Consider the following 24,042-nt stretch of genomic DNA (forward strand, 5'->3'; position numbering starts at 1 on the left):
ATAGTTCCTTGCAATATCTAATTCAGAGACATGAGAAAAATTAAAATGGACTATAATAGAGTTTCTACCCTCTGTAGTAGCCAGAAAGGATTTTCAGAGCTATCCAACCAGTCTGGAGGGATTATGATGTCTTTATTTATTGCATTTATGCCCTTTTTTTCTTTTAGAACAAAGCAGTTTACATGGTGGTGGAAGGTTCCCTTAATTTTATTCCTAGAAACTTTTAAGCAAAGCCAATTTCTGAAACCTATAAAACCCTATGGAAAATACTCAATTGATACTCAAATGAGCCAAGGTGGCGCAGTGGTTAAATGCAGCACTGCAGGCTACTTCAGCTGCAGTTCTGCAGTTCGGCTGTTCAAATCTCACCGGCTCAGGGTTGATTCAGCCTTCCATCCTTCCGAGGTGGGTAAAATGAGAACCCGGATTGTTGGGGGCAATATGCTGACTCTGTAAACCGCTTAGAGAGGGCTGAAAGCCCTATGAAGCGGTATATAAGTCTAACTGCTATTGCTATTGCTATTGATATCTATTTACTTTAACTTTTTTCCTTTTCTTGGTGATGTTCTGATTCTTGTATTGGAAGCTCTTGGATGTAGCTTTTGTAAAGACTGATTATGAGTGGGCCAAAAAAAAAAATCTTGACCATTTTTGCTTCCAGAAAGGAGAAAAGTCATTACCAATAATCCTAGACAATCACTTTCTCCCCTTCCTTTTCACATTTAACACGAATTATTAAACTAAAGAGTTGGGTTAAGGGAGAAAAGCTAAAAAGTAAAAAATAATCAATAATGGACAAATTGAATATATATATATTAAACTTTAGAAATACTTTTAAATTAATCTGCTTATGTCTTATGTTGCAACTTTTAATCTTTACAAATGCCTGACTTAATTACAAAATGGATTGTGCACTTCTCATGCCTTTAATTTCTTTTCTTTGCTAATTCTTCTAGGGTATTTTGCAGTTTGCACAGGTGCTTACCTGTAAGGGGATGGATTTGTATAAATGATACAACTATTAGTTGGTGGCTGGAAGTAGGGTGTGTTATGATGGTGGGCAGAAAAGGGTTTCAGAATATGAGGGAGAGCATACACTTACCACTTCTGCAACTACATACATCAGATACATGAGCTGCAGCTTTGAAGAGCAGATTTTTGATCCTGGGAAAATATTCATTTGCTTTAAGGAGACACAGGCAGATGTGAAATGGGTATCCTGTGAAGCATCTTTTTGTCTTCCAAAGCGCTGACAGCTTTAATATATGTATAATTTACACAATATTTAGATGTGTTAAACTTTATTGGTTTGTTGGAGAGGTAGATAACTCAGAGGTTAAGACTAGACTCCAAGGATAATTGGTGAATGCTTGGCACAGAACTCTAATATATAACAGATTACATATTACCGGTAAGTCAGAATATGCAGGACATAACTAAGGAACCAAATACTCGAAGGAAAATAATCACATATACATTTTCCTGTTCATTCAAATGTGAATGGAAATGCTCTTTTTTAACCTATCTCGCACATGTATGCTCTCCTACATGTCTGAGGCTCTAAAAGGATCCAATATGTGATATGCTGCATCATACTTGTTCGGGAGGAAGGTAGTTATGGCATTATCTTCGCACACCCCTAAGTATGAAAGGTCCAAGAAGAGTTATAGGCACTATAAATAAATGTGTTAGTAACTTTGGTTTTGGTTGTTAACTAATGTTCTGTTTGACTCTGAAAATATGAATATATGTAGAGCTTCTCTCTTGCTTCTTAAGCACTTCTTCTGCACTTCTGCACTTCTTTGAAGCAGTTTCACTATTCATTCTTTGTACTATACTAATATATTAACTCTAATTAAAAATCATTATTTCATCGAAGACAATGGGAGTTAATTCTGTAATGGCTCAATAATTTGATATAAATAAATAAATGGAATATAAGTTTAACCTAAACTGAATGCTAAGGAATCCAACATTTAAAGATCATAATGCTAGAATAGTTTAATTGTGAATATGGTTATGAAACATACTGTTGAACTGCTTTCTGGATGACACGCCTCCCTTTAGTCTTTAATAATAAACAGAAACCATAAATTTCACAACACAGTAGCTTTTAATAAAATTGTAAATAGGGCAAAAAGGAAATTCTAATATCATAAATTAACTTATTAAATTTTCCATTGAAACTGAGCGTTGGCCTGAACAAATAAGGGCAGAAGAAATGTGCCAGAATACCACAAAAGTGTCTGTTGTTTTCTGGCCCAACCAGAAGCAGGAAATTCTTGTGAGATCCTGTGTTTCTGAGATTGCCAGCTAGCTCTGAGGCTTGCCTGTTATTGGTTATTAGAGAGCAAAGAATGTAACTGAATGCAGTATTTCTGGAAATGTAAAAAGCAGCGGGTAAAAGGGTAAAAATTGTGCTATTTTTTTGCATTTTTAAAGAAATGGCTCCTGTGCTTTTGCTTTTCCATATAACATGTGGCGCAGCTTGCTAATGTTGAATTATCTATTTTGCTTTGCTATATTCACCCCCACTTAAGTAGTTTATTCCTCTTGTATTATAATTCTTCCTGCTCTGCTCTCTTTTAGCACTCTCTAATCTGGGTGGGCCGGGTGATAAAAGTTCACTAGAAAACAATGGTGATTAAAATCTTATTTCTGACTTCAGAAACATTAAATTATTGTTGTCAAGAGATATATAACATTGTGATAGTACTGTCCAAAAAGAGAACATATGGTATCATTCAGTGGTGGATTGCTACTGGTTCAACTGAACCGGTAGTGGTTTGGTGGCCTGAATCGCTGGAACCAACAACGACCCAGGCCTGCCACACCGCATAACTGGTTGTCCGGGCAGCACCATAGGGGCCACCATCTTGTTTTTTGCTTCTGTGTATGCACAGAACAATTTTTATTGCACTGTGCATGTGCATGCAATGTGCATCAAGCGTGCACACAAAGTGCACATGAGCGAACCAGCAGTAGTACCTGCCAGAACCTACCCCTAGTATCACTGTATCACTGGTACAAGGAAAGGAAAACGTCCTTGGCTTTCCATCAAAGAAGAGAGAGAATATGAATAGTAACACATCTCTCCTTTCAATATTGTTTTGAAAATGGTAGTGGAACTCAGGCAGTGCCATAATTTTTTCAGGAATATATGGGAGTTAGACTACTATGGATCAGCATTTGTTGAATAACACCTGCTTTGGCATCAAAGAAAAATAATACTTAATGCCTTGCAGCTGGGCTATATGAAAAAATGAGCTTATGTAGGGTAGGCAGCGTCTTCTATAGAGATGGAGAATTTTGAGTTTTTTAACATTTGCATCCTGTTATGCAAAGCATACGTTGATATTGTATGCACACTCCTGATTAAATCACACTCTTCACATCTCTCTTCATTAAATCAATAACATATGAACAGGGATTTATATATGTCCTATATATTTGCACTTTCAATTATCAAGTGGAGGTTTTGTTCAAATAAGAAACTATACTGTGGTATACTGTAAATTAAACATTTATACAGGTCACAGTTCTCAAAACCTATCTTGTATTTCTCTGTATTTCTTCATTCTACATGTTAACTTGGTGCATTGAATTCGGATGAATAGCAGATTGAATTGACCTGATTCAATTATATCAAAACCAGGAGCAGTGTATAAAATACCTTTTGAAATTAATGACACTCATTAATCACAATTAACTGTATTGATCCAAGAGAATGTGTCTAGTGTTTGTTTCTTCAAATCACTTTATATTCAAGCCCTATTTGTGGGGGCAACATAGACAGCTGCCCAGATAATATTCAGTAATGAAATCATCTATCTTGTACTGTGCTACTGAAACAATGAATTCTAGCTGACACTAGTTTTACTGGCCTAAAAGGCTCTATAACTAGCCAATCATTTGAATGCCAACTTCTAGTATAAAAGAACTATCTGAAAAAATGAGATTGAACCAAGTATGCAGAAAATAGGCCTTCCATTGCTGACCATGATTCAGATTATTAAACAGGATTTGAATTCACGTGTTGCATAATTTATTTTAATTGAAACATTTCAACATCTGTATGTCTATAGCCCTGGTTTTGTCCTTTAAGATTAATTACATTAATTAGACTAGAAGTGACTGTAGGAGAAAATGTTCTGTGCTTTTCAAGCCTCAACTTCCATGAAATATGTTAATTCCAGATGTTAAACTTGGGTTTTCTTTCAGCAGCTTTGTTACAAATGCCAAACTATTTTGAATTCCTTGAAGGATTTTCCAAACCCCAGCTGATTATCACAATATGTTGCAATTCATATTCAGAGTTTAGTTATGAAGTAATCTGTAGTTGTGGGGAGAAAGATAGATAGAAATTGGTTTATAAACTTACCTTCTATTTCTGGAAGGGAGGGAGGAGAGCTGCTTTTTCAGTCTGTCTTTCTGCTTTTCTTTCAACTTTCATGTGATCCATTTTGGTAGCATAGATGAAAAGATCAGTGTATCAGCAGAACATTGTAATTGTTAATAATATTTAAACTTTCTTTTTCTTCTAAGTATGTTAATTGTTGATATTGTAGATGACCGGTGAAAGTTGAGTTGAATTCAAAGTGCACTTTAGATGTATTGTTATTTACCATGATTTATGAAGTCAGAAAACAAATAATGTATACAGTTTTTCTCTTCTGTCTTATATGTTGACATAGATGCAGAGGTGCAGAGTTCTTTTTAACCCTGATATTTTTTAAAAAATAATAATAATAATTTTGGTTGTAGCCAAACTGTAGCATTGAGTTTTAGATTCCTTGTTACCAGGCCACTCTGTCAAATTCTGATTTAGTCATTTGAATAATCTCAGCTAATTTGTGGATTGTTCAATAAAATATGGTTCACAAAACCTAGTTTACCACAATGTATGAACTACATTACATACAAATATGCAGATTTGTGTAAATTTTCTTATTTTCTTTATCTGCCCTCATTTTTTTTCTTTTATTTTTCTAACTTTCTGCTATGCTTAAGAATCATGATCCCCTCTAGAAGCAAAAATCGAAGTCTAGTAGTATTTGTTGCCTTTTATACCTACTATCTGTTGAGTCTTGCAGAGATCACTGTAGTTTGTTTTTCTCTATCTAGATTCTGTTGGCCTGTAGCCGGGATGGCGAACCTATGGCATACGTGCCCACAGAGCCCTCTCTGCGGGCATGTGAGCCGTCGTCCCAGCTCAGCTGCTCCGCGCTTGCACACACACCTCCCACTGGCCAACTGGTTTTCGTGTCTCTACCACGCATACGCAGGGGTCAGGGCACATGCTTGAGATCCATGTGCATGCGTGGGGTCATGCACATATGTGGGAGCCATGCACACATATTCAGGAGTGGGGCGCATGCGGGGGGTCATGTGTGCATGCAAGGGTGGGCAGGGTGCATGTGGGGGTCATGTGTACATGCACAGGGGAGGGGCACACATGGGGGTCCACACACACATGCATTATGAGTGCGCATGCACTTTCGGCACACAGCGATAAAAAGGTTAGCCATCACTGGCCTATAGTTACTGAAGAAAAGCCTTAGTTACTTTTCATGTTTCTCCTGTGGGGTAGGTGGTTTTCTTTTGCAAGAACTTCTGCTTCATTTTGTCTTCCATGTCCTGCAATCTCCTTTCTACTAGAAGTGTCATGATTTTTTCCACCATTACTGCTATCCACTTGAATAACTCCAAAGCCACTTCATTTATATAGCACCCAAATGGGATCTCGCCTCCATCTCTCCATAATGGAAAACAGTGGGGAAAGCATGAGGGAGGTGCATTGACTGACTTTTCACCCTTCTATTGGCCAGCTAGAGGAACCATTGAGTTCCATGGGAAAATTAAGTACAGGAACATAGACAGTGACATAGCAACTCAAAATACTGCAAATAGTTTGAGGACAAGGCTCATGGCTATGTGGAGACATCCATAGAAAGGGAAGTCTACCCCAAGGAGACCTGGGTAAAGAAGGAAATAGTTAACCAGTGGAACGGTTTGCCTCCAGAAGTTATGGGTTCTCCATCACTGGAGGTTTTCAAAAAGAAATGGAACAACCACATTTTGGATAGCCATTTGTCTGAAACGGTATAAGGTTTCCTGCCTAGGCAGGGGGTTGGACTAGAAGACCTCCAATGTCCCTTCCAACTCTGCTATTGCATTGCATTGCATTGTATTGTATTGTATTGTATTGTATTGTATTGTATTGTATTGTATTGTATTGTATTGTATTGTACTAGTCTGAAATGGTACAGGATTATCTGCTTGAGCAGGGGGTTGGACTAGAAGACCTCCAAGGTCTTTTCCAACTCTATTATTCTGTTAATGTTGCTCCCAATCAAAAAAGATGGTCAAATAGTATATTTGATTTTAGGTATTTTATGATGTTGTTACATCATAAAACAGGAAATTGTTTAGTTTCCTGTTTGACTGCTAAATATGGAAAGCACAAATCTATAAAAGTACCACAAGATTTAATTCCCATGCTTACATTTCCTCTATTAATATTTAGAAAAGATCAACTGCATGTTGCATAAATGGTATAAAGTGCAGTTTGGCTTAGAGTTCAACAATATCTAGTAGACCATAAACTCCCTGTCTCTGTTTTGTTATACATGAACAATAATGATTTGTTGTTGATTTGAAAATATGCATCTCCATGAATTCCAATAATATCATATGTATTTAGGGAGGATATATCTTGAGATCTGATGTGATAGCCCATTTGTGACATTTGTTTGGGATTTACAGCCCTCTTAAAAGTATACCAACCCATTTTATATCCCTATAGATTCAGATCCCAAGCACAGAGTTTGTTTTAAGAAGGCAAGATTCTGCTTTATCAATGTTGCTTCGAGATATACCGTATTTTTCGGAGTATAAGACACACCTTTTTCCCTAAAAAAAAAAACAAGACTTTTTTGCTCATTTTGGGGAGCCCCACACCCAGGAGTACTCTACAAACCCCTTAAAGGCTATGCACAGCCATTTTGGTGAAGGGGGCAGGGTTTTGGGAGGCAAAAAATTCTGTATTCAGTGTATAAGACGCACCCAGATTTTCAGCCTCTTTTTTTGAAAAAAAAATGGGCCTGTTTTTGGGAGGTCTGCAGAGTGCAAAAACTTTTTTTTTTAATTTGCCTCTTTAAAATCTTGGTGTATCTTATACTCCGGTACATCTTATATACATTACTTTGACATCTTCTTACAATGGCTTGCGGAAACATGGTGGCTCAGTGGTTAAAACGCTGAGCTTGTTGATCAGAAAGGTGGGCAGTTTGGCGATTCGAATCCCTAGCGCTGCGTAACGGAGTGAGTTCCCATTACTTGTTCCAGCTTCTGCCAACCTAACAATGCAAATAGAAAAATAGGAGCCACTTTTGGTGGGAAGGTAACAGTGTTCCGTGCACCTTCGGCGTTTAGTTATGCCAGCCACATGACTACGGAGATGTCTTCGGACAGTGCTGGCTCTTTGGCTTTGAAATGGAGATGAGTACCGCCTCCTAGAGTCGGGAGCAAGGAGCACATATGTGCGAGGGGAATATTTACCTTTACCTTACAATGGCTTGTAAAAGGCAAAAGAAAGAAATGGGAGATTTTACATTTGGTCTCAGCATTAACTTGGCAATCTCATTTTATGGTTACTGTGTCTTTGTCTTCCTCATGATTCAGAGTTATTTAAGTAGGGCCATAAAACTGCCCCTATTGAATCAATTTACTTGTAATCTATTTTCAAAATTTCTCCTTTTTTCAGATTTTGCAGAGAGTAGTTCAGAGATATTCTGAGATAGCAGTTATTCAAAATAATAGAAATGTACTATCAAGTAAACTGTTTTTCATAAAATCAGAATTTTCATGATGAATTATATTTTCTGGCATTGACTGAATTGTTTAAGTACTTATTCACTTTTCTGTTACATAAGAGTTTAAAGGAATTAAGGGTACATATTACCATAATGTGTAGCAATATGAGTTCACTAAGATCATTTGGCAGAGGATTCTGTGCATTTTAAGCGAAACTATAAATCATGCATTTGGCTCTATTCTAATTGCTAAGGCGTTACAAAATATTCAAAGAAGTTTTAATTCTGGCCTGCTTTGAGAAGGAAAAAAAATTAATTTGAAACAACATGTTATGTGTTTTTTAAGCAAAGAATGACATTTTGGTTGTGAGATAAACTTCTGAGAAAGGAATCAATGATTGAAATAGACAAACTGGATTGATGTCTCACTTTATGGTGTTAGTTTCTTATGGGGAAGACATATTTAGCAATATTTTAACTGCATACAAACAGCCTGGAGCTGACCTTGACAATGCATCTGTAGGGACAAATCACTACAAATCATATTACACAGAAATGCAACTAAAAACAATTGCTTCATTTAGCACTTTTTTTTCTCCGTTTCCTATTGGAATAGGTAAGACAAGCGGTGTGGTAGCCTGGTTGCCTCAGCGGTGGTATTCAAATTTTTTTACTACCGGTTCTGTGGGCATGGTGTGGCAGGCATGGTAGGCATGGCATGGTGGACATGGCAGGGGAAGGATACCGTAAAATCTCCATTCCCTCCCGATCAACTGGGTCTCGGGAGGCAAAGAATAGATGGGGGTGGGGCCAGTCAGAGGTGGTATTTCTCCGAACCTCAAAATTTCTTCTACCGGTTCTCCAGGGCTGGTCAGAACCTGCTAACCACCACTTCTGGGTTGCCTCCTACACCATAGATTGAGAGTACAATCCTAAATAGCAGCAGATGTTTCTCTCCTGTGAGAAATGAAAAAATATCTGCTGCAAACTCCACCTAGGCATCAGGAAGGGCAGCTGGCCAGTAAATGCTCAGCTTCATCCAATCATCCAAAATCTACCCTAAATAGGGATTAGAGGGTCATAAAAAGGGACTTTTATTGGACTAGGTAAGGGTGCCTCTGGGTATTTCCAGTGATACAACTAACCTGAATCATTTTTTATAAGAAATGTCTCCAAGATCTTTCATTAAAATAAGTAATAGCGGCATGGCTTTAACCCTGCTCCTTATATGAGTTTTTCTACCCACCCAGAAGAAGACAGACTGTTAAGATAAAAAAAATAGGGGAATGGTAATATTGGAAAGTAATTGCACATTGGTTCTGAAAATTTGCACCTGAATTAGATTTTCCTTAGAAAGTTGGCCCATTGCTGCTGTTCTATAAGAAAATATTTGGGTATTCCATTTATTCCAAAAGAAAAGAAGAAAGAGGAAAATGTGGCTTTTAAACAATTGTTTTTTAAGTTCTTTAATGTGTTCCTAAAAACACCTTGAAATAGTTACCTCCTTAAAGCTAACAAACCAACAGGCTCTGTTCACAGGATGTCATTTACCTGGAGAAGATAATGCTAACCACATTTTGCTACAACTCATCTCCCCTCCCATCACTCTGATGTTTCAGTCTGGGGTGCTGGAGATCCATATGATTTGGGAATAGGCAGCTTCCCCTTTCATTAAGGCTCTTTTCTCACTGCATCTTCTGCCACCCGAACTTGGAGATTCCACAGGCAATCTTGATTTGAAGCCAGTCTTAATTCTTCTAGTCAGTCCTTCACAAATGTCACAATCTCTGTTAAAACTAAAAACAGCTGAAATTGACTCTTTTGTTTATATAAGCAGCATACTTGAAATCTTGCTATACCATATCTCTCAGCCTGTAGGCTTAAGGGTATTTACCAATGTATTTTCCCTGCTGCATGCTATAGGCAGTCCTCAACTTGCATCCACAATTGGAACTGTAATTTCTGTCACAAAGTGAGGCAGTCATTCAGTGAATTGAACTTAATTTTATGACTTTTTTTGCCACATATGTTAAATGAATCACAGCAGTTGTTAAATAAATCATGTGGTCATTAAGCAAATCCATCTCCATTGACATTTTTCAAAGCCTCCTGGGAAGGTCATAAATGTCGATCATATCAGGGGTCACCAACCTTTCAGACCTCAGGGGGCCACTAAATTCATAATTTTAAATCCCACAGACCACTAATATGATTTTTTTTTTAAATAAATAGTATTTAGTCCAATATAAAATAAAAATAATTCTGCGGACCACCAAAATTTTATTGCAGACTACTGGTTGGTAACCACTGGATCATATGACCCCCCCAGGACACTGCAACTGTTGTAAAGGATACCAGTTGCCGAACACACAGATTTTGATGTAACTGTGGAGATGTTGCAACACTTTTAAGTGTAAAGACCAGTGGTAAGTAATTTTTTCAGCACTGTCATAACTTTGAACATTCATTAAACGAATGATTTATAAGTTAAGAACAAGGGAGATTCTATATTACAACCATTGTTATAATACTTGGGGAAATCAATGGGCTGTGAAACTATACCATTCTTCCATTTGCATGGTGTTCAATGGAAAGTTAAATATTGAAGTAGGTCTAGGTAGTTTCCAGCATTTGTTTTTTAGAAAAAAGGCAAAAGTATATGCCAGAGTTGGGGTGGGGGGTAACTATGTAGTGAGATAAGGGATGATTGTTATTGCAAGAGCTACTGTACTGACTGTATGAATGTTCTTTTCTTTATTCTTGGTTGGTTGGTTGATTGTGCAGAGTTTACAGTGCAAGGGAAGCCACATTGATAACAATATGTATTATTGATGCCGCGGTTTGAGCAATTTTAACATAAGAATAGCTGTGAAAAATGGCCCGTCAAAAAGTCTAAATGAAGACAAATGGATACCTTTGTGTTGTGTTGGTGAAAACTGTTGAGAATATCTTGGATTGCAAAAAAAAAAAAATCAATAGTAGATAAAGAAGAATTACTAGTGTTTGACTTACGACCAGTCGCTTAGCGATTGGTCTGAAAAGGAGAACTTACAACCCAGATTCAAAGTTCCAAAGGTCAGCCCAACCTCCATGATCATGTGACCAAAGTTCATGCATTTGGCAATATGGCTGTATTTATAGCTGTTTGCAGATTCCCATGTCACATGATGATTTTACAATAGTTTTGCCAAAAACCAGAACTTACTTCCAGTTTTTGACAAAACTGCACCAATAGTGAGCATTAGTTCACTTAATGACTGCGCTGTTTGCTTTACAACAGCTGCCACAAAAAAATTGTAAAATTGGATTGGTCATGTGACTAATCTATTTTCTATCATCACAACATATGCCTGTAATAAGACGGCTCCATTATGGTCATATGTTGAGGACCACCTATAGATTCCCCCCCCCCCCAAATGATAACAATGAAACTAAAGCTTTAATATTTTGAATAAATAATATAAAGATAAAGTGGGAAAGATTCTGATGACTGAAATAAATAACTGGATATATAGCTGAAAACCAGTCGAACAGCACATTTTGGCTAAAGAAGAAATTAAGGCTGTTTAGGAACAATATATCCAGAAATTACTTACAAGATTGTTTGGTACTATAGTCGATGATTTACAGTAATGAACAAACATTTTATTTGATTGGATAAAAAGACTGAGATTGAATTGCATGTGGACTGAGAGTTTTAAAAATGAATAATACAAAAGTGATATGGAAAAAGATGCTGTGTGGATCTGAAAATCAATTTAAAACCGCCAAAGTGTAATATGAAAAAGAATGCCAAAATGAATTTACAAATGAAACCCGTTGGTGTCAATAATTAAATGGGACATACAAATAATAAATCAAGAAGAGTGTCTGGGTAAGCCTTTTTATCTTGGATTTATAAAAGGAATGTGTGAAACCAAGGAAACTCTTTATGGAAAGAGATAAAGAGGAGCTATCCAAGCTGTTCCTGAAAAGAGACAAAAAGTAAATGATAATAAATCAACATGTGGGAGACTACTTGATGGGACTAAAGATCAAGCTTTTTAAAAATAAAAATAAATTTTGTAAAGTTAATCTGATTGGGATTAAAATGTGTATGTAGTGGTTTATGGCAGTTATTAATGGAATTTCCTTTGACCAGGACTGAATGACCAGACTTTAAAGATCTGTTTATGACAGATGTCTTTGCTTAATTTTTTTTAGAGACAGTGATACATTTGGATTAGAAAATCATTTTTTAAAATATTAAGATTAAAATATATATACTAATAATTCTAGTTGCCCTTAATAGCCTTTTGCTGTTAAGGACCGAAATATGTATTTTTGCAATTTGCTTGATGGTAAGGGGTGAGATATGGAAAGAAGAGGGTTTTTAATTCCAAGAGTGGTCATAAACTGAGGACTACCTGTAGTGAGAATCATGACAATATTCATTTTAATCCGTTCCAAATATATATTCCACCCAGTTATTTAAAAAACAAAAATATTTTCTGAAAAGAATAAATAAAACAAAAGTATGTTTAATTGTATTAATTAAATAATTTTATAATTAGGAAAATCCTTTGTGTGGGGCAACATGTACACATAGAAAAATCATTTATAATCCTAATCCTAATCACACTACTAGACAAATTTAATAAGATTTACTGTTGAATAAATATGTAGAATTGCAGTGCACTATTTAAACTCCTATCTGCTAACAGAAACAGAAACAAATTTTATATATATGTTCAACAGAAACAAATTTTATATATATGTTTTCTGAGGTTTTCGCGGGTGTTAGTATGTAAGTCTTTGGTTATTCAGTTATTCTTCCAGGAGCTCCTGGAAGCACCAAGCCTGAAGATGAATATATATATATATATATATATATATATATATATATATATATATATATATATATATATATATATATATATATATATATATATATATATATATATATATATATATATATATATATATATATATATATATATATATATATATATATATATACACACACACACACACACACACAAATATGATTTATTTAAGTGGCAAGTAGATTTATTTGTCTCAAGGTGACTCTAGCTGGCTTACAAGATTAAAAACTGTAAAACATTAAAACATAAATATTTATAAAAAATAATAAAAAGGATTGCAATCAACAGTAAAATTCTACAGTCTATATACCTTCTTTAATCAAGGTTAAAAGAAATATATTGCTTTGCCCTTTTACTGGTACTGCTTGAAAGAAAAAATGCTTGACTTTGAGTTGTTTCTCCTTCCTTCCTATCTTAAGGTGCATTTTAGCAGTCTCACTGTTTTTTCATGTTTAAGCTAGTAAGAAGCTATTTGAGTTTGAACTTGGCTTTCATGAAGAGGGTCACCACAATCCCAGAGAAAAAATTCCCCAAGCCTTACTTCTATGAGGTTTACATAAGGTAGCAAGATCTACTTTCTAATGTGTCCTCTTTTGGTAGCATCAAATTCTGCTCCTAAGCAAGTTGTTGAAATATATTACTAAGGAAATGCATCCATCACCGTAATAGTTTGTTACACTTAATGCTGCCTGACTTCCAATGCCTCTCTGTCTCTTTCTATATGCGTACAGTATGTTAGATTTTGCATTGGCTTTGATCTGTGCTGAACTAAGGATGTTCTTCATTCAGCATTCCAAGCAAGCTTCAGAATATTTTGTTCCACTAATATGTATGATTCAGTGAACTTAAAAGATTCTGTGGAAATACTGCCCTTATAAATATTAAATAATATTCATCTTAAGCACTGTTCTTAAGAGGGAAAAAGAATAAATCCACCACAGCATCTTAATTAGTTCTAATATTCTATTGTCATCCCTCCTTCCTAAATCTGCAGCTGTTCCATTGAGTAAGGGAGTTATACAATAAAGTGGAAGGGGTTTTCTGTTTTCATGATGGCTCATAACCCACCCAATGGATCAGGTACTGAGCAGGCAAGGAGAAGTAAGTTCAGATGACTCAACTTGTGTTGCTCTGTGCAAACAAAGGGAAGAGAATATATGACAGAAGTGTCCACCCCAAGGATAAAACACCAAGACACAAATTGAGTAATGTGGTATATGCAGTACAATGCAGTGGGTCATATGCAGATCTGTACTTTGGGGAAACAAAACAACCACTTCATAAACACATGGCACACCATAGGAGACTAGACCATCAGGACTAGATTCAATAGTCCATCTGCATTTAAAAGACAAAGGCCCCTCCAGATACACATATTGCAAAGTCCATGTTTTGGACAGAGAGGACCACTAGTTTAAAAGGCGGGTCAAAGAGGCCATCTCTGAGGGAAAAGACCTAGAAATTCTATTAACAAATCTTTGTTTAAAGACGGTTATACAGGTACAATCTCGTTTGGGCTTGTGGAGAGGAGAGGTGAGATAAATAGTAAATAATCTTTAGTTAACTACAATAATAACAAAGAAATGTTAATGGATAATATTTAATGATACAAACAGGTGTGTTATTCCAGTAAAAGTTAAATGGACAGAAGTGTTAATCTATGAGGGGGGGGGGAAAGAAGAGGGAATGTTGGACATCATGTATCTCCAGTCTACAAACAGGCCTTTCAACAGTTCCAGGAAGGCTCCATTTGCACTACTTGGGTGACCCTGATGACACAGATAAAACTCCAAGTGGCCTTAACACTAAACAAATGTAGCTGTCTGAAAGGAGTATAAATCCTTCCATTCCCCACCATCTAGTCAGAGCTGAAGAAGCTTCTTGGATGAGAAGCCAAATGTCTTCAAACAAAAACCAGAAAGTCCAGTTGCTTCTTGAAAAAGCACCTTTGGGACAACCATGACATGGATGACTGAGAATCTCCATACACCACTCTTTCATTTGGTGGCAAGCCAGAACAGAGGCTATAGAGCAGTGTTTCTCAACCTTGGCAACTTGAAGATGTCTGGACTTCAACTCCCAGAATTCCCCAGCCAGCATTCGCGAATTCTGGGGAATTCTGGGAGTTGAAGTCCAGACGTCTTCAAGTTGCCAAGGTTGAGAAACACTGCTATAGAGGCAGGATAAAAATTGTCAGTAGGAACCCAGAATGTTAGGCCACTATAGTTTTTTGCTGGCTTAAGAATGAATGGATAGTACTATAACTGAGCCATAGAAAAGACCCTCAAATAAGGTGTTTCATACCATAATTTTCCTCATTTGTCTAGATTCTCATTAAATTCCTTTCTATTATTTTCATCTATTTCTCCTGCTAAAAACCCATTGGATTCATTATATGCTCTCTCTATTTTTTTTAAAAAACTAATCCAGTTAGCGTGCCTCATTTAATCAGACTTAAGCATGTTTGAAATTCTCAGGTAGCTGATTTTTAAATTGGAATGTAAGGCAAATGTGGATAAGATCAGAAGCATGTTTCTTTTAATCAGACCAGTATCATTTGTCACAATGCTACAAAAATGTTTTAGTACAATTGCTACTTCAGTCCCATTTAGAGAATCAACCAAATTATACTCTAATTACCATATATTTATACTGTAAATGTATGCTAATTCTGGAAAAGCAGGCTTACCACATAACCTCATCTTCCATTTATGTGTTCTGACGTCATTGGGAAATATAGTCCAATATGTGTATCTGGAGGATAACTTATTAAGGAAGGCTGCCTTAGTATATTTACCATAGTATGTTCCTATGTCCATTTCAAATAAACGTAGCTACCAACTTGGTAACTTTTGTTACCAAAAATTCTGTTCAATTGTCATTAAAATGGAAGAGTTAATTAATATTATGAGATTTTCCTTTTCGGTCTTTGACAACTTTTAATTATCACTTGGTCAGTTGACATGAATCATTTTCATGATTCAGGCAGTACTCCAATGGTAAGAGTAAATTGCTATTTAATCTACATAGGGAACACATTCAATGCTGGATAGGGTTATGCATTCCTATGAATCGTAACTTGGATATGAAATATAGATTAGAGAAAAAGTCCTTTTAAATCTTTAAGATCTGAAGAATATTTTTGGATCATTCTATCATTTTAATCCCAAACTCAGGCAATTTATCATTATTATTTTTCTAATCTTAGAAAATGTTTCCTTTTGATAAATAGCCATGCTAGATGCTTATTATTTGGCTTTATGCATAAGAATTCTTATTTATTATTTTTTTTATAAAGTTTCCTTTCTAAATAAGAATGACAACTAAAAGGGAGGACTCAATATTAAGAGTTTCTAGGAGCAGGAAAAGCAGGCAGTTAAAATAGAGTCACTATTGTTCTCTGAAAAGGAGTAAGTGTTCTGAATATTTTGTGTCAAGCTCTGAACAAACAACTCAGAAACAACAAGACTATAGAGCATCTCATTGTTAGGAAAAAGGAATGTTCTTACATGGCATAATTGTTATCAACATTTTCAAGCAGGTCTATTAGCAATTTAATGGAATATTGGTTATTCATGGACAATAATAGCTCTAGTTGAAATGTCCATTATGTTCTCTCTTTCCCATGCACTTTGGAATGAGTAGAATGTGATAGCTGAGCTTTCAGCAAGCTTCATGAATTTTAAATACTTTTCATTGCCTCCAAAAGGGGGGAGGCACATGGCATGTGGTCAATGGTGCACTTGGAATTAGCAGTCACTCCAGTATTAGGTGTCTCAAAAGATAATGAATGCTTGGCTTATGCAGGTGCATTCTTGGCCTGCCGTGCATGTCCAGGCAGAATAGATTATGCCTCTTTACTTCGACATCTTGCAAAATAGCCAATTGTTACTTTGTGCAGAGAAAGGTATTCAAAATATTGCTATCTCAGCATACATGACTCTGGCTTAATTTTTTGTTCATTTTTTGTCATCTTTATTCAATCAATTTTTAACCGATGTTTTTGCAATATGATAATGAACCCACATGAAGTGTTTCTATGCTTCTATAATGTACCTCCAAAACTTGCCTTGATACTCTTTAGAGTTCTATCTTCCTTGTTCTTCTACATCATTAGTTTTGAATGGGAATTTTCTCTCTTACTGTGTGCACAATTATATAGCTGCAGACTGAGGCACATCACACAAAAGAGGGAAAAAATATGCATAAAATTATAGTAAACACTATAATTTAAATAAAAATGGAGTATAATTCACCATAAAAGAGCCAGTATGGTGTGTGGTTATTATGCTGGCCTACAAACCAAGAAACTGTGAGTTCTAGTTCTTCCTTAGGCATGAAAGCCAGCTGGGTGACTTGGAGGCCAGTTACTCTCTTTCAACTTAACCCACCTCACAGGGTCGTTGTTTGAACAGATCAATCCTTCAAACAGAAAAGCTCTTCAGACAGAGCAATGCCTTCTGACTATCATTCAAATACAGGCCCGGGCTCTATATGCTTACATCTGGAGTCCATCACTGCAATACAGATTCAAAACTAATGACAGCATGTAATGCAACTTACTGCTGTTTTGTGTATATGTGTATGTTTTAAAGATCAGATCACTACTTATGGTTCTTGTAACAATCATTTGTTGTTTGGAAGATATCTAAAAATGACTAAAGAAGAAGAAAATAAAACTGAAATTACTAGTTTGACTATGATCTGTGTAGACTGTGACTTCATTCTTGATACTTGGATATCTTTTTTTTTTATGTATGCTAAGAGTATGGTAGCATTTGTTCCAATTTAATTGCTGCTCATGGACATATGACAAGAAACACAATGCAATGTCACACATTCGTCATTTATGTATATATTAAAATTGCATTCATAGTATTGCTGGTCACTATTGCTACTATTTTCTATCAGTTAAAAGGAAAAATGTGTTAATTATACCTTTATCTTTCTCTGTCTGTAATTCATAATGTTGACAAACATGCTTTTTTTCCTTTTAGAAAAAGGTACTAATTTATTGTATCCTGGACCCTTTAGAAAAGTCTTTTGGCAATATTTATGTTAGATACTAATTTGTTATTAGTACCATTGCTGAATTTTAAAAAATCATTTTCCCTTTATTAACTTGGTCCCTCTTAATAATTATGCATTCTTCTGTGATGCTGCTTCATTCCTTCAAACACAGAGGCAGCCTTTCCTTTTCCATTTTTTTTCAATTGCTAGACCTTGAAATGATTCCCATCGGTAAGAATGATAATTTAAGTAGTCCTTGCATAATGACCATTCTTTTAATGACTGTTTCAATTTGCAATGGTGCTGAAAAAGGTGACTTATGATTATTTCTCACATTGACAAAAGTCACAGCTTCCCTGTGGTCACCTGATCATGGTTTGGACTATTGGCAACTGTCATAAAGTTATGACAGTCACAACATCTTGCAGTCATGTGATTTTGCCACTTGTGACCCTCCCAGTTGGTTTAGGACTATGAATGGTTCACTTAATGACTGCAACCAGGACTGCTGGAATAACACTAAGCAAGATGGCCATGTGTTGTTTTGTTTAACAGCCATTTCACTTAAGAGCCATTTCACTTAATTATAGAGTTGCTTGTCCCAATTAGGGAACTTAAGCAAGGATTAATTGGTCTACAAAGCTGAAGCCTACTGTACTAGGACATGCCTAAAAGCAGTATGTGGAAAAATGAATCAGTATGCAGAAATGTAGCTCTGGGAGAATTGATTGGGCATGTATGATATGCTTTCTGAATGAGCCAGATGGCACAGTTCCATTTCTACATATTGGCTTCTTGGAAAATGCTGAGTCTGTAGTAGACTCATGCATCACTTTAGATTTGATTCCAGAAAGGGCACACTCTGAAACATTTTTTGTAACTGATTCCAGAGTGCTGCATGGTATACTGAGTGATAGATTAAACCAGACAACATATTTGGGTAATATTCAGATCAATGTTTGTGCATTAATACATGTGTATATATATTTAATTATAAATGAGAAGATTCAAAGCATCAAAAAACTTAAATGCATAGCCTGTAGATCTGTTGTGATATCTGCTTGAATTAGAAGAAGACACGTATTTGGGGATAGTGATAAAATTTTAGAATATAATGATGAAAAAAAATAAAAAGAATGCCTTTTAAAGCTTACATATCTGTTTGCTTTACCAATTTTCTATTATTGTTATTGTTAGTTGCACTCAGCCAGATGTTCAGGCTGAATTTGGCATTTTTGGTCTACTTATCGAGTCCTTTCCAAGGACCTGGGATAGGGAGTTGTATTGTCTCAGGTTGTAAACTCTTCCAAATAAAGCTGCCTTTTATTCCAAGTAAAAATGACTTCTATTGTTGTTGTTTGTTGCTAATAGCTAGCTTGCATTGTCACTTCTTTGAAAATGGTTTGGGGGTTGAGGATGATATTCACATACTTTCCCCAATTTTGCAGTGCATCAGTAAGTATCAGACAAAGCAATTACGTGCTGGAAAATTTATTCCCCATTAAATGACATTTCAGATTTCTTTTAGGAGTCTAGGTTACAATAGAGTTGTTGTGCTAACCATTTCAAAGAATGCATGCAAAGGAAAGTAGAGCATCTTGACTGTAGATCCACATTTTTTATAAACATACTTATAATCATTAGAATTACAAACCTGTTTTGTAAATTGTTCTATGCTATTTGCAGTGAAGTATTAATTTTCCTCTCCTCCTTCTGCTTATCAACCTGTCATATTTCCTTTCAGTTGAAAAACATTTGTTTAGTTGCCAGAGCTGTGATAACTGAGCACCGGGAAATAATTTCTAAGAAATGTCTTGCATTTGAAGTATGTTGGCACAAATATAGAGGAGACAGGTATTTTATATGCAGCAGTTGAAAAAAAAAAGTTAAACTGCATCTGTGCAGTGACTAATGAGCTCCATTTTTAAGGTCCAGGGATTGATGAAACGAGATTCTTACAAATACCATCAAATACATTTAGTATTCTTTCCCTTCAAACAAAGTTCAGTTGGCTTAAACCCAGAGTCTCTCAACCAGACTTATTATGGATTAGATACATTCCATCTCACAACAGGAATGTGCTTATTAGGAAGGAGGGGAAATGGGGAACAAAGCAATAAAGGCTTAACCATTCGAGTACTTGATATATCAGTAGGAAATGCTTATTAGAAAATATTTGTATTTTATCTTAAGCTGAGGGCATATGCAGCTTTCATGTAAAGAATATGTACAGATGCACCATTTAGAGAATGGTAGACACAGTTTCTTTGCTGTTTATAAACATGAATTTTCACTTCCAAGCACTTTAAAGAGATGTGGGGGTCAAGAGGATGATATTTAAGTGGGAAAAGTGCACAAAGTGTAATCATCTGGTTTTTTTTTAAAGCTGCAATGTTATAGATCCATCCATATTTAATGAAACAGAGTCAAGCTATTAGTATCAGTGGAACAAGCTATTCACAACTGAAGTTTCATTGATTTCATTTAATCAATAACAGAGTTTGCATCAAACCCAAGTTTATCTTCCGTCAAATACATACACAGGTAGCTTATATTTTGCAAGTCAAAAACCAAATTGTACTCTACCAAAGGATGGTTTTTAAATACAAGAAACTAAGATGAACAGTAAAGAATGCACTTTATCCAAGGTACCTACATTGTATAAAGAGATTATCCTATGAAAGTAGCCATTGATTCCACTGATAACAGGTCAAACAGAACTACTTTCCACTGAAGCATCATTCCATTGTCTTACATATGTAAAGCTTTAATTGTCAAAATCAAAAAAGGAATTTGTTTACATTGTTCAGCATTTCCTGACGTGTAAAACAGTATGGATAAAAATTAATCAAAAATGTCAACTACACTTCTCATAATATTGTTTAGAAGACTAAATAGCAATTCACTTTTCTGCAGATATCTGAGAAGGAATAGTTTCAAAATTAGATCTGGAGATAAATAATCAGGTTACCTTAAAAATACCAGAACTTGAAGCAGAACCGAATTGAGGATCTGATGAGCCAACCTATCCTACCATTTCTTTTTCTACTTAGCTCTGCCAAGGTGCACTCGATAAGTAGATGACAGCATCACAATATAGAGAGGAAGTATTCAATCACTTGTTGAGATTCCAAGAAATAAATATATGTCCCAACTACAGCATAACCAAATTTAATTTCTCCAACCTCCACGGGGTATTATTTATTAATTAATTAAATTATTTAATTAAACCAATTTATATTTTCTGGGCCCGATTTAAGGCTCTACTGCTGTAAAGGGCTAGTCTCATGTTTTAAAACCTGACATATCATAACTGCTTGTGATTTCTTAATAAATATAGTACATTGATTGTGTTGGTGATGGAGGGGCAACCTTAAGAATGGGCTTAAGGATTCAGTCTTGAAGGAGCTGGACTTAAATATATTATGGGCTTAGGTTCAGTATTAGGATGTCAGCTTGGTGCTCAGTGTAAGTCTTCCTCACTTATTCCATATAGTCTTATCCTGGATTGAACAATATGGGTTTATATAGTCTACATTTAATGAAAAAAATAAGGCTTGAATTAATCCCATAGTAATGCCCCTTCCTTGGTTGGGCAACTCTTCATACAGTTCTCATGTCCTAGTTACTGATGACTGAACTATTGCAAAGCACTTTTTACTCTGTGTACTTGGTTAATATAGGAACATACTTACACACAGCATTAATTTATATTAAAAATGGCTCCATATTTGAATTTAGATCGCATTAGGAAATTCCTTTTTTTTTTAAATGTCATTTATCTTTATTTCTTCTCTCCCCTTTTTTCAGTATTAACAGAATAAAGTAGAATGCATTCAGCCTTAGAGAATTCTCTTAGTATTGCTTTCCATTAGAAGACATTGAAGTCTATGTACCAGGACAAGTAATTGACATTTCCAAAAATTTGTCTCTAATTTTGCTTTCATCCATCTTGTTAGTCTGATAATTATTTCATAAGCTTGTGAGTTTAGTATGCTGAATGCAATCCAGCCTGGATGCAATCCAATGAAAGACACAAAATTTGGATACCGCTTATTATGTTACCTTTCAGTTTATATAAACTGTGAGTATAGTTGAAATCTATACTGTATAATATAGCTGCAATTAACATCCATGATCACTGAAGAATATTGCACAGTTGAAAACAATTGATTCTTTGTGAAGTGGCAAATATTGTTTTACTGTCCTAACAGTCACACCAAAGCATCTAAGATTGACCGTATTGAATATCTAATTGTAGTTGAAGAAATAATTTGCTAGACTTGATACCAAAATTATAACAAAGCAGTTCTATATTTATTGATGAGTGGGCAGCTTGGACTACTTAGTTACTTATTATATGTACTGCTCTTTTTTTATATCTCCAAACATTAACATAGTTGACATTTTTAAACAACAAGTTCAAAGATGGCTTGGCATAGAAGTATTCTAGTTCAAACTGGGGTACATTTATCTTTTTTAAATGATTTCCCTAACCAGGTTATTGAATTTGTCTTTTTTTTTCAATCTATACATGAAGTAGAATTTTGGATCAGTAACAGTGGTAATACTATCATTTTAAAGTTTAATAAAGTTGACTTATTAAAAGAAGTATGGTTCAGTTAGGGTAGATCTGAATTTCAGGTATGCAGATATTTTAGCATCACTAAACCAAAGTTTTGTTTCATTTTTTCAAACAGGTTGAAGCAATGAAAACAGCACTTAACAGTCTTAGCCTGAATATTGTAGAGATGACAGATGACCAGGCAACCTTAGACGGAGGAGATGTTTTATTTACAGGTATAGTAAGGTTAAAAATCTTTTTAATATTTGAATTCTGCAGACAGGTTGATCATAACATATCCACTTATTAGATTCTCCCAACACAATATTACATTAGTAAACTTGCTTTCCTATCATGCACATTAGGCGTTCAGTACAATAAATCTTTTTCTAAGATAAAATTTGGTCTTGTTATTATAGCAAGTGAAAGAGAACAAATGTAATAAATACTACCTGTATGTCATGTGTTACGTGTTATGTATTATGATAGATATAAAAAAAGATTTCCTCTGACATTGACCTTCTTAGTTGTAACATACATTGTGAATAACAAATAGTTTTCTTTGTACAATATTGGTAACATTTAGGTCTTAATTGTCCTATATAATTTATCACAAGCAGAGAAAAGACAAAAACAATTTCATTTTAGATAAAATGTAAAATGTTTTAAAAGTGTTATGTTCATAGCCCGAACAGGAAAAGTGGAAGTAAAATCATAGACTGATTTGGAAAATAGTAATGATGAAACATAATGAAAGAATGATGAAACATAATGAAAGAATGTTTCCAATAGCCCCCTTTTAATAGACTTTTGATCATTTCTGGATCTTCTAGTCCATGCTGTTTTTAAGCTAACTGTACCCTTTCTGCTTTTAAGGACGGGAATTTTTCGTGGGTCTTTCAAAACGGACCAACCATCGTGGTGCAGAAATTTTGGCAGACACCTTTAAGGTTAGCAGATTTACCAGTGTTCTTTCTGGGGATAGATATACAGGCATAAAGGCACGGGAATTTGTACAATTCCCCACTTCAGCCTGCCTCCTGACTGTGATGATTGCTCTCCAACACCAGACCATCATGAGATTTATTCTAACCAATTGGGATTTACTAAATATACTCTCACACACATCACCATAAACCATATACAATGGTAACAAACAATTGTCATTGGGTTCATATTAAACCAAAGCCAAACAATAATTAGGAATTACCCTGAAACCCAGTAATTAGGAATTACTGTGATGTGTGAGCCAAGCCAGTATTCTATCTTAAGATTTATCAGCAGGATAAAAAATGAGCAATGTGATACACGATGCTTTAAGCTAGTATGATTTTTGCATATGATTCCATTACAAATGAAGGTAAAAATACCTGGGAGCTATATGCTTACCACTTTTTTAAAATAAATAAATAAATAAATGCAATAAATTATCACTCAAAATTACCAAAGATTTTGGTATTTTCATACTAAACTTATTCTAACAATACATTCTAACAACAATAAACAATTTAGTTTATTTTCACTGTATGTTTATAGGATGAACAGTATCCAAAAAGTGTTTTAACTTACAGAAAGTCAATAAGTTTGTTTTACAAATCATGCTGATTTCTATTTGTTCCGGTTCCTGTTCATAAGAATGGGTGCTTTTAATGCTTTCCAATATTGTGATATATTTATTTTACCTGATGTAAGTAAAAAATTCAAATAAATTGTAAGTGTACAGAAGTTCTTCTTGGAATAATAGTTCATTTTTTATTCGTTTTCTGAAATAATGATGACATAGAAAAGA

The 24,042-nt window shown here is 35.1% G+C and overlaps 1 protein-coding gene across 3 annotated transcripts in view; it reads left to right on the top strand.

Moving 5' to 3' along the window:
• Window positions 1–24,042, top strand: part of DDAH1 (dimethylarginine dimethylaminohydrolase 1) — a 61,040-nt gene that overhangs the window by 19,478 nt on the left and 17,520 nt on the right. For all 3 annotated transcript variants that reach the window (XM_014073191.2, XM_087719357.1, XM_087719358.1), the window contains exons 2-3: window positions 22,390–22,489; window positions 23,130–23,203. In XM_014073191.2, the coding sequence (XP_013928666.1) occupies window positions 22,390–22,489; window positions 23,130–23,203 (174 nt within the window). The remainder of the gene's footprint in view (window positions 1–22,389; window positions 22,490–23,129; window positions 23,204–24,042) is intronic.

This window comes from Thamnophis sirtalis, unplaced genomic scaffold, assembly GCF_051295495.1.
Source record: "Thamnophis sirtalis isolate CommonGarterSnake01/CBP01778 unplaced genomic scaffold, rThaSir2_p1.2 scaffold_7, whole genome shotgun sequence".
Lineage (NCBI taxonomy): Eukaryota > Metazoa > Chordata > Lepidosauria > Squamata > Natricidae > Thamnophis > Thamnophis sirtalis.